Source organism: Eufriesea mexicana, unplaced genomic scaffold, assembly GCF_001483705.2.
Source record: "Eufriesea mexicana isolate 0111107269 unplaced genomic scaffold, ASM148370v2 scaffold22, whole genome shotgun sequence".
Classification (NCBI taxonomy): Eukaryota; Metazoa; Arthropoda; class Insecta; order Hymenoptera; family Apidae; genus Eufriesea; species Eufriesea mexicana.
The window spans coordinates 187,438-199,675 of record NW_016908212.1 but is presented as its reverse complement, the minus strand read 5'-3'; the positions used below and the strand labels follow the sequence as shown (position 1 = coordinate 199,675).

At 40.0% G+C, this 12,238-nt stretch overlaps 1 protein-coding gene across 1 annotated transcript; it reads left to right on the top strand.

Annotated features, from left to right (window-relative positions):
* The first annotated feature begins 1,303 nt into the window (after nucleotides 1-1,303).
* On the top strand, nucleotides 1,304-5,447 carry LOC108553646 (nuclear receptor subfamily 2 group F member 1-B). Its single transcript, XM_017908636.1, has 7 exons — nucleotides 1,304-1,425; nucleotides 1,760-1,875; nucleotides 4,012-4,197; nucleotides 4,362-4,475; nucleotides 4,549-4,709; nucleotides 4,852-5,098; nucleotides 5,218-5,447. Exons 1-7 carry the CDS (start codon nucleotides 1,304-1,306, stop codon nucleotides 5,445-5,447), a joined length of 1,176 nt encoding a protein of 391 aa, XP_017764125.1.
* The last annotated feature ends 6,791 nt before the right edge of the window (nucleotides 5,448-12,238 follow it).

Sequence of the window (12,238 nt, the reverse complement as noted above, 5' to 3'; positions counted from 1 at the left end):
GACGGTAATGACGGTGTCGGTGAAACTGGTCTTCCGGACGAAGGGTGCGGCGAACCGTGGCATCATCCACCAGGACTCTCTCGGTGATTTACCACCGACGAGCCTGAGCGATGCTCCACGTCACCGATGCATTATTGAGTCTGGGAACCCTACAGGTGGCCCGGCGTGCTGTTAGAACGAGGAAGACCGTGGTGGAGGCGCCCCCAGGGCCTCAACAAAGAGGGAGCTCTCGCTGGTGAAAAGGACATGGAGAACGGAGAGGTGGAGAACAAGCGTGTGCCACGCCGGGAAAGGGGTTGCAAAAGTCAACAGAAACATTAGGGATACTTTAGCTTGACCTCGAATTTTTCTTCCACTTTCTGACTTCTGTTCAGCGACGAACGTTTTCGTTTTCCTTGCTAGTATTTCGTTTCGTATTTAACAGTTATGTCCAGAGGGGTTGAGGTTTTATGGAAACGTTGCTTTCTAAATATTTTTCCTCTTTTTTTGGTACACGCACGTTTCATTTGTACGTAAATAATCATGATTATCTTTTTATCTCTTCTTTGGAAGAAGAATTTGAAACTCTAAACCTATTAGACGACGTTGTATCTCTTACTCTAGTATTTTTTTCACTCATCGTTAAGCAACCTTGATACACGTTTTGGTCCATCGGTAATACGATTTTAGAGCAGTCAAATTTTTGACTTTTTAAGCTTTACGTAAATTGTCAGTGGCAATTATACGTATTTTAGTACAAGTAACGAAGTAATATCGTGAGCATTGATAGAATCGAATCATGACATCGGCGAACGATGTTTAACAATCGTTGAACTTCTCATTATACGTTGCAATATGCAACGACCCGTCGCTCGGTGACTATAACTTCCTCCATTGAACGAGACATTGCGGAAAGAGACACGATAACCACGACGAGCATTACGTTATTGCACCACTGAAAATGACGGATAATGGCGTGCGACTTGACCTGTGCAAAGGCAAAACTGTTATTACAATTTCACGCGAAACAGCGAAATATCGCTGTACCTGGCTAAATAAATCGATGATCGAAATATATTCCGAAAAATTGCGAGTTCAATTTAATACGAGCTGCGAGAAAGCAATGGCTTCGAATGCTCGTGAGATAAAATATAAAGAAACGATTTCACAGCTGGATACGTTACGAATATTTTGAAAACGGATTTATTTTTCTGGACGAAGAGTTATTTAATTATTGAACTCTCTGAAATCTAGAAACGTAACATTTCATTTGCTGACCGAACTTTCTTCTAATTGCGCTTCGATGTCTAGGTTCCAGGAGAAAATGGAGGACAACAGCCGCGGCGAAAGTTTGTGCAAAGTTTGCGGCGACAAAGCATCTGGCAAGCATTACGGAGTACCGAGCTGCGACGGATGCCGCGGCTTCTTTAAGCGGTCGATCCGCAGGTACGCAAGGTAATTAATTTGCAGTCGTTTCCGAAGTAACTGCACCGATGAAGTTACCAAAACGAACAAGAAATTAAATTGCTCGATCAAGTGCGATTAAGTTATTAAAATTCCTTATAATTCATTCGTGGAACGGTACGAAGTAAATCGGTAGCTCGTCAATTCGCGTTGAAAATAAAACTGGAATTTATATTTAATTTCAAAAAAATATCCTGTCCATAATATCGTTGACGATATTTATAACCGACGTGCTCTTTGCTTCATGCTGCTGCTTTATCCAATGATGGAATTTAATCGTAGCCAAGTTGAAATAATTCCCGATTCCACTGTACAGGAACCTCGATTACGTTTGCAAGGAAAATGGTCGTTGTATCGTGGACGTTTCTCGACGTAATCAGTGCCAGGCATGTCGATTTACCAAGTGCCTTCAGGTCAACATGAAACGAGATGGTACGCTTCGTTTCAACGGTGATTACGCTTTTATTCTTTACTTATAACAAATTTGATAAAACATAACCTTAAATCCGAATGAAATACAAACTAACGAAACAAAATTACATCTATTAGCTTTCGTAGATTTAATAAATACCGAGAGTTTGTAGATTCAATAAATTACGCGAACAAGCAAAATGAAATTACTCTCAAAATTTCAGGGTATTTATAATTCGCTGATCAATTCGTATATTTCCTAATCCCTTTATTAATCCCTTGCACTCGGCGAATTTTTCATTGCAGATAAATAGTAATTACGAAAACTTTCTGTCATAAAATCGACGATATTTTTAAAACGGTAAATGAGAAATCGTACGCAAATTAAGACGCAGAATTATTTTATTTTGATATTCCACTCATCGTTGGATAATTTTAAATTTGGTATATTAATTAACATCGATCTTTAGAATCTGATTAAATGGCGACTGAGAGTAGCCTCCCGAGTGCAAAGGGTTAATATTAAAAAGAAATTATTCCATTCGTGCAATAAGCAACTATCTCTTTACTTATTCATTTATTTATCTTAACGGGTAATAACCCTTCGATAACAAGAAAAATAGTAAGATAGATAATCATCTAAAGTTGTTGTTAACCGATAAAAGATACAATACACTGTGCTTGAAATGAATGGGTCATCAGAAAAAATTTATGGATTGGGAGAAACGGTTAACGTTAACAAAAATTCCATTGAAACAGTTGCAGTCACAGTAAAGGTACTTGTGCTGCTCCTGTTTCAAAAAATCACGTTATCTTAAAGATACATGGGATGCATCTAAATTAAACCTACATAAAATTGGGGAACAGTTAACGATTAAATACCTTATTGCACGTTATGTCAGTGGTTCCAAAATATATCCACCATTTCCGACAATCTCTGAAAAAGTACCGAGTTTAAATTCGTCATGATTGAAAGGAGAATTTTCTGCAAAGTTATCTTCCCCGAGGTTCGACGACGTCTCATTTGTCAGAATTCTTGCGGATGACAGGAACCGATACGTTCCCCATTTTTGGAGCCACGTATTCGCGCAAATACACGAGCACTCGTAGCCAACATCCAGGATATTACAATGCATGGAGACGTTCCGTTCCCCGACAAAGAAATAGAGAAGCCGTTCGAAGGGGTGGCGAGTGGAGAAAAAAAGGGTGCTCGCACCCACATGAAATTCTATATTCGTGCTTGCTCACGCCAGAATCCGGAAAGTTAGCCTCGACACGAGCAGTGTCACGAGCAGCCTGACGTTCACAGGTTTTGTAAACACTTCCAACCCGGTCCGATAATCCAAACACTTGATTGCGCGGAGATATCAATTAGCGAGGGTGCTCACGAAAGGTGCCATTAGAGGTCTGTGCTGGGTCATTGGAGAATCTTCCGATACAGAAACATCTGCGAGCGGGGGATGTTTGAATTTAAACAGGGGTTAATTCGTCGGGGAAGATCAATTGTTTACCTGTATCCCTTTTTTTGGAGAAATTCTTTTCTTCGTGAAGTTCGCATCTGTACTACCTGATCTTTGTTCTTTCTATTCTACTGTGATTTTTTAATGGAAGTTTGTGATTATTGCAAGTTTATTTATTTTATTTAGTTTATTTTTTAACGAATTCGAATAATTGTAATATTTTTATCGAGCCGGTACGAGCAGTAATAGCAAAACTAGCAACTTGTAAGAGGTAGCTAAACATATTACACGATAAAGGATAATGATATATATTCGATCATTTCAATCACGTTTCTGTCCGAATAAAAGTCGATATCAATTTTGTCAAAAACATCTGAATGTTTTCAGTAGTCGAAAATAAAATATCTGACACTGGTCGTTTAGATTCATTTGGTCATACTTAAAATGCACGATTATTGTCCTTTTGTATAATTATTTCAGGTAATTTAATTATTAAATTAATATCACAACGATGATTTCGATAGTACACAAAGTTCGATTGTAAAATCTATGCAAATCTGTGAAACGTTCGTTTTTTATTTATGTTAATTTATTCTTAAGCCGTGGTAATTGTAATATTTCATTGGCAATGAAATTATCTATTTGTCTACGAATGCATAACTGAATGTGAAATACTAAGAAACTATGATACTCACAGCGGTGCAACACGAAAGAGCTCCACGAAATACGTCGTCCCTGGTCGCAGCCGCGAGAAGAGGTCCTTCGGGATTGTATCCTGGAATCTCGCACGTTTACCACGCAGCGAGCAACCCTTACCATCCCCTTCTGTATCCTGCGTTATTTCCCTTCAAGCCGACAATGTCGGCCTTTACGCCATCGGTCGGTAAGGGAAACATCCTAGTCTTTTAAATACGTATAAACTGATCTTGCAATTAACTTCCTTTTAATTTTTCATCTCTCCTTAATAGCTCGACCTGTATCAAATTTCACATTAAATCGCTTACCATCGTTTTCGCGATATCACTGAGATGAATTTTTCATTTTCAGCACACTTTTTACCACGTTCAACTGCGGAACCGTTGACAGTGAACACTGCCAAAGAGGACGAAGTGACGAGTTCCGAGGAAGCTGGGTCAATCGATACGAGGATCGAACCGAAGGGTACTTTTACTTTACTTCTACTTGAAGAAATAACACCTCGTTATTTTATTTATAATATTCGTCTGTCTCGCAGAGGAACTCGCAAGCACTCGGTTAGCGTCTATCACGAACCCTGGATCCACGGAATACATGTCTAGCTTTTCTATTCTGCCTACGGAGAACATCTACGAATTCGCTGCGAAGTTACTCTTCTTTGCTGTCAGATGGGCGAGAAGTATCCACTCGTTCTTACAAGTAATTCAATTCCCTAGTAGCTTTCTGTACATAGCAAAGATATCGTACGTACTAATTTTCCTTTGACTGTAGATAACGGTACAGTTCTACTGTAAATTACTAACGTAATATCGTATACGAATCTTTGATCATCTGTTTCAAGCTACCCTACAGGGACCAGACTATACTACTGGAGGAATCTTGGAGCGAGCTTTTCGTCCTGACAGCCGCGCAGTGGAACTTCCCAGTCGAGGAAGCGACTCTGGTACCGAACGATTTATCATCGGAAAGGAAAGAAACGCTCGTGGATGAAGTGAGAAAATTGAGGGATCTATTGGCAAAATGTACTCTTCTGAGGGTCGATCATTCGGAGTATGCTTGTCTCAAGGCTATAGTTCTTTTCAAAGGAGGTAAAATGCAACTTTCGATGTACAGTGAGAAAAAGGAAACGTATTCTATTAATTAGTTGGAATAATAGGCTGTAATTTAAGGAATATAAAGATTGCGTGAAATTGATTTGATTATACAGAATCACGGGGCTTATGCGAACCAGGGCGGGTAACAGCACTGCAAGAGCAGACGGTAGCTGTATTTTGCGAAAGGGATGCACGAAGGGTTGGACGACTTTTGCTGCTATTACCACCTGCGCGCGCACTCTGTCGATCAACCCTGCAGGAATTGCTGTTCAAGCCGACAGTAGGGGATGTTAGCGTGGAACGATTACTGGGCGACATGGTCAGTGCACTCAGGCCGACATAACGCCAATTCGACTCGGTCGATATGGTACTTCTCAGGCAAGCAGCCGATTTATACCAACAGTTATTCCAAAGACAGTTGCATTTTTTCTGGAAGAACGATCGTTTTCACTGATCGCGACTTAGGTGTCCTCTGTTTTTAATTCTCACTTCCAGAATTACGCCACGAGTCGTGCTGATACGACGACTGCCTTTCCGTCGATAAGGAAGGTCGTTCGTAGAAACCGGGGGTCGATGGAATCGCTTTTGAAAAGTATTAAAACTTACTTAAAGTCTAGTCAATTCTTTCCTATGGGTATTGTAAATTCTAACGTGACTCTGCTAAGTCTAACTGCGATCTCGAGTAATATACATGTACATATGCGTATTAGAGTTAAGTATGTCGTAACGCGTTAGTAGAACGAAACCTCGATCCCGGATCGATAGATCGTCGTCGTTTCCCCCTTTTTCAAGGAACTTCTTCGAAATCTTAACCGACGAATCAAAAGGATTCGCGTTTCCCGATTGTAGCACGCGTTTTCGGAATTTACTTTGATAGACGCGCGATTATATCTGCGAATTTCGAGAAGTAGCAAAAATTCTGGAGAAATGTGGGACAGGCAAAGAATAATATTCCTCTCGGACGAACGAAGCGTGAGAAATCGAAAGATATGCGTACGTACGTTTATAGGCTAACGCGATTTTACGGTTTATTTCAGGAAAAGCCTCTGAATTTCTGAAACGTTTATTTTCACATCACAACAATAAAATTCGTTTACACAGTGTATGGGCGTCCGCGACGTTAAATAAAAGTCGTTCCTGTGGATGATCATCGGGAAGATTGGCATCAAAGAAAAAAAAGAGACACTAACGCACACCATATTTTTTTTTTCTTTTTTCTTTTTTTTTCTTTTTTTTTTTTTTTTAACTAGAATAATTTATTTTTTCATGGTAGAAAAAGGAGAATGTATCTTAACTCATGGACTGCATTGTACTCATATATATATATATACAATTACATACAATCCTCAATTGAATGTTACACATAAATTCATTATAGATTGATTTTCTTGTTATTTCCTTGTCTCGTGTGTTATGCGTGTGTGTGCATGTAAAAAATGTTCAACCCGAAAGAGACAAATGTCTTCCTATTTTTTCCCTATTTACTTTTCCTGTTCTTTCACTGCCCGGAATACACATGAGTGATAAAAAGAAAACTTGCCTCGACTATGTTACATAGTTTGCGGAGGGGAAAAAAATAGCTCTGAGTGCGAATTTGTTCGTTTTTTCTTTTCTTTGTTCGTTTCTTTTATTTTCCTTTCTCTTTTCCCTTTTTTCGTCGTTTTGCTTTTCCGTCCGTGGACCAAGAGAAAGACAGAGAGATAGCGGAATACGAAGGCGAGGGCTGGAAAAACGAGGGAGGACGAACAAGAAATTCAAGATGGGAGGTGAAGATTTTGGGTCGTAAGGTGGAAAGCGTGGAACGACCGATGAAAGATCTCGCGTGGATCGTTCTTCCGACGATATCGTCGGCAAGTGTTCCAACGAACGAAGGAAAACGAGGGAAAGGATCGTTCGTGGTTGTGTAGGTTGCAAAAAAAAAGAAATAATAAAAATAATAATACGGAAATGGAAATAAAAAGAGGAACATAATCGAGTCTGTTTCTTCATAGGACCGTAATCATCAGTGGCTATCTTATCGTCGTCTATTTTTCTTTCTTCGTGGAAATCGGATTTTCGGACCATAGGAACTGTTTTAGAAATCGGTAATTGCGAATGAAGGAATGGAAAGAAGAGAATTTCAAGGAACTTCAAGGAATTTCAAGGGATTTCAAAGAATTTTAAAGCGGACAACGGTGATCGATTCTGTCTTTTCCTATCTTTTTCTTTTCAACTTTTCGAACGTTTATCCCCGGATATTCGCGAACTGGAAATATCGTCTCAGATAAAACAGCGAGATTTTGCACTGGCTACTCTTCGCTCTTTTTTTCCGGACTCCAAGCTGTTTCTCTGTTTTCAGATTTCGTGTCACGCGAAACACGCGTTTAAGCTATTTTCCCTGAACTCGAAGAGCATATTCCTCTTTCCTGTTTCCCATGTTCCTGAGTTTATCTTCAGTTTGTTTACAGCATCTAAACGTATAAGTATATCTGTGTGTGTGTGTGTGTGTGTGTGTGTGTGTGTGTGATCAAACTGAAAAAGAAAGAAAGAAAAAACGAATGAAGAAAATCCTTTTGTCTCCTTGAAAAATCTACTCGTGAAAGCGTGTCTCTGATTTATTATTTCTTTTTGTTTCGTTTTCTTCTTTTTCTTTCTTTTTCTTTCTTTTTCTCTTCCACTTTTTGACATTTCCCTTTTAAGTTCACTCGTTTTATAATAATAATAATAATATTCATATACCGTTCTCCTTAATAGCCTTCCTTTTCCTTGTTTAACGCGCTTACATTCAAATAGACTTTTATTTTTAAAGTTACACAGTTAATAAAATTTTTGCGATTAAGTAAATCGGTCTCGCTGAGTTTATCGTTCGCTTGTGTGTGAGTGTGTTCTTTTTCCCTTCAATTCACCATTATTACTCCCTTTCTCTCTCTCGCTCTCTCGCTCACTTTCTCTCTCTCCCTCTCACTCTCATCTATAATATTACTTTAGTTTATTTTATTTTAGTTACGTTTTATCTCTTTTATTTGTGAGGAATTGTTCTCGTCGAGCGTGTCCGCTCGTTGATGATCACGGTGCATCCCTTCGCTCACGCGCGCGCTTCGACATTCACTTTTCTTGCTCTTCGTTCTCTGTGATTATTTTTTAATCGATAATATAGAATAAGAATAATAACGATACGAATAATAACGGCGGCCGTAATAGTAGTAGAGTAGTAGTAAAGTAGCAGTAGCAGTAGCGTAATAGTAGTAGTAGTAGTAGTAGTAGTAGTAGTAGTAGTATTAATAATAGTAATAATCAAAGAACGAGAAATTTTGCCGCGAGACGAAGGAAAGGAAGCGAATGCGAATTTTTGTTTCCCCTTTTCCTTCCGCGAAAAGCAAGCAGACCAAAAGCGCGACTTTTCACCTCGAATTTTCCTTTCTCCCGAATTTCGACGGCACGAACAAAACAGGACGTTTGCTCGCGCGTTCGTTCCAAAAAGAAAAGCGACGTTAGCTGGCGCGTGAGCGTTACAAAATGAAAAAAGACGCGCGTACATCGGCGTCTCGCCCGATTTTTCCTGTATCTTTTCAGCCATTTGCGCGAATCGAATTAACATACCCATTAAAGTCGTTTCGTTTTCGTAATTTTCTCGTTTACATTTTCCAAAATTCATTTTCCTTTCTTTTCATCCCTTTTATTACCAAACATGTTTTTTCCTCGGTTTTCTCCTTACACGTTTCCGTAAATCATCCGCGTTTATATTATTTACCCATGATGATGAAAAAATCGTCGATTCTTAATTACCTTTACTTTACTTTATCGTTCTCGTAGAAAAAAAAGAAAAAGAAAAAAAAAGAAAAAAAAAGAAGAGACAAAAAACAACACAACGGTATTTCTACTATTCCCATTCTATTTTAACGCTAATATGTAGGACAAAAAACTAACAGATTTCGGCATAATAACAAATCATCGCTTACCGAGCCCGAGAAGAGTCACGGAGTCGCCTAAGAACGAACCACAGCGACGCCATTTATCCTTTGCTCCAGCAAACGTTTGCGCCCCGAATTCCAGCTTTTCGCGATTCGTTCGTCGTTCTGTCTCTCTATACTCTTCGGCCGTCCTCGTGACGTTCTCGGGCAATGCAACGCGATGATATATAACAGGTTGTCGGCTCTGACGACCATCGTTCCTCATTTCTCGCCGATCACTTCCGCCTCTCCGACGATGGACACAACAGAAAAAGAAATCTCCGGGCTACGACTCTTCCCGACCACGTTTCGAGCCTCGTTGTCTTCTCTTCCGTTCCATTCCTAACGAATAATTCGCGCACTAATCCCATCTTTACAGTTCTACGTACAATTATAACGCTTCTTTATTTAGGTATAAGTCGCAATACGAGAACCCCCGTCTTTCGGACACGGAAACACTCTTTTATTGCTGTCGAGGTGATTTACGATGGTTGGCAGTGACGCTTGTTAGTTAACAAAATCGGCGAGCGATCGCGAATACCAATTCGACCCTCGTCGCTTCGTTACCACCGCCGTCCATTTTGGCGAACGGAGATGAGCGCGCGGAGGAATCGTCGCGGTACCCGCCCCGCTCGCCATTTGTGTCCGATCGACGGGATCTCGAGGCACGATATCAGGATAATTCTTAACGGTGTACGATACTTTAATTGCCTATATAATGTTGATAAGAAAAACGGCGTGTCGGAAGAGAAAATCGATCGACGAGGTTCGTTCCGCGTGGATCCAGGGGCGAGGGGCCCGAACGAGAGGGAGAAGGGATCGTCGAGAAATCAGGAATTCCAGCTACTTCACACTATATACATTCAGAAGGGAGGGCCTCCGGCGAGGAGCAACGAGCGGAAATCGCGAAAAATAAAATGGAGCCCGCGCGTTGCTTCGACGAGGAGGCCCTCGCCTCGACAGAGCTCGCGAACACAATAATTCTATTTCATAATTGTTTTATCATCGCTATTTCGCGTTTAACTATTTCCTATTGTATGAAAGGGGCGGGGGTCTGTGGGTGGGGTCGAGGACTCATCTTTTTTTTCGATTTTTTTTTTTTTTTCTTGTTTTCTGTTGGATTCTTTGCTGTCTGCGATGTTCCTCTCTCACGCGATTTACCTTTCCTTCCTTCCTTTTTTTTTTAATTATTATTTTTATTTTATCATTAACCATCGAGAGTACGTATAATACGGTATATATCGTATCTCCACTGTTGCTTTCGAACTCGTCCAAGTCTCGTCCGAAACGAGTGAAGGAAACGAAACGGATCGGAAAAAAAAAAAAAAAAAAAAGAAAAACGTACAACTCGTGGATCGTTCGAGCGGATCGATGGATCGGGAGGATCGCACCGCGATATCACTGGTGCTTCTATATATAATATATATAAATGTACGTATTAACGACTATAAATGTATATCGATGTTTGCTATATCCCGTTCGAAGAAAAAAGAATTCGAATATTCGCGGCTGAAATGGTGGAACGATTATCGACGATACGATTGGCGGTGCGTCTCCTCGATCGCGTCGATCTCGATAGAGCGAAAAAATTCCGTGCGCGTATCAAACGTCAACAACACGATGCAACAGCTATATATATATATATGTATATCGTCGTGCAGATTATCGTTTTACACATGATTTCGGAAGAAAGAAATCCCTAGCTGTGTCTCTCTGTGTATACGGCGCGTACGTCGCAACGGTGTTACGTAGAATTTTTACAGTGGAAAAGATGAAAAAAAGAGAAAAAAAAAAAGAAAAAAAAAAAGTGAAGAAAAAAGAAAAATATATTCCGGCAACTGAATACGTCTGGCTTATCGTCTATAAATTATTTTCTATACACGACCGTTGTTCCTTCTATATGTTCATTCGTCGTTTCGTTATCTCAATATGTTATCTGTGTTTCATTATCTTTCTTCCCTACGTTCCTGTCGCTTGATAGTTTCTCTGCGTTCTATCGTACATGCGTGTAATCGAGGTACGGTAATATCTGCTTTGTAGCTCTGAAATTTGCGAGGTAGTCTTGTGTCGGGGCGCGGCGCGACGGCCACCCTCGTCGCGGTGCTCGAGCGTCGAGCGTCGCGTCGTTTTCCACCCCTTAGCGGTTAGAAACGTTGATAAGGCCCAAGTCTCGCGTCCTTCCATACACGGATCGGAGAGAGAAAAAAGAAAAATGGAAAAGAAGCCGGTAAAGGATCGTGGGCACACGAAACGCGACGACGACGGTAATAGACGTCGACGCGTGTTCGCGTGGATAGGTGTGTGTTTGTGTGTGTGTCGGTTGGTCGAATGTGTGGGACGCGGGATGGACGAAGGACGGCGAGACGAAAAGGAAGTAATATTATAAGGAGACGACGGCGACGCTCGGATAAAAAGGCTCGTTACGACGAGGTCAGCCGTCGCGGCGACGCCCTTTTTTTTAAAAAATCCCATGGGTTCTATTGTAACAACTATTGCACTTATGATTTGTATATCAATGTCACGCTTCGTAGATGCGGCACACGTGTCGAATGTAAAAAGAGTACTGCGCGTTTCATAAATTCATCCGATAACCCGTGTTATCTTTGCAAAAGGAGAAGAAAAAAAAAATAAGAGAAAAAAAGAACGGTATTGTCGGAGAAAAAGATCGGAGAAAGACTCTTGTTGCATGGACACTCTTGCGTTAGAACGTTAAAAACCTTACTATTATTAATAATAATTGTTATTTAATTAATAGGTACCTTTAAATGCCATCCGGTTTCCATTATTATTACTATTATTTACCATCTCTATCCTCCTTTCGTTACCACTCTGTAAGATTTCTCCACGACTATTATCTTGCGCCTTTCTTTTCTATTAATCTCTCTCTTTTTCTCGCATTATCTATTTATCTCTCTTTCTTTTTTTCCTCTGCGATATTATCCTCTTATATAGCTTAAAAAACAAAGAAAAAACTGACAAAATATATATGACGTTATTACGGTGTAGATATATAGAATAATCTATATATATATATATATAATTATATATATATATGTATCGATATATATAATATAGCTTTTCTATGGTAAATCTGGTTCGTTAATAAACTCTTAAACACTTATTACAGGCGGAGAGAATCGGTCTCTTTGTTTCCTTTCTTCTTCTTCTTCTTCTTTCGTCGTGTCCTTTTGTTATTCGTCCGTGT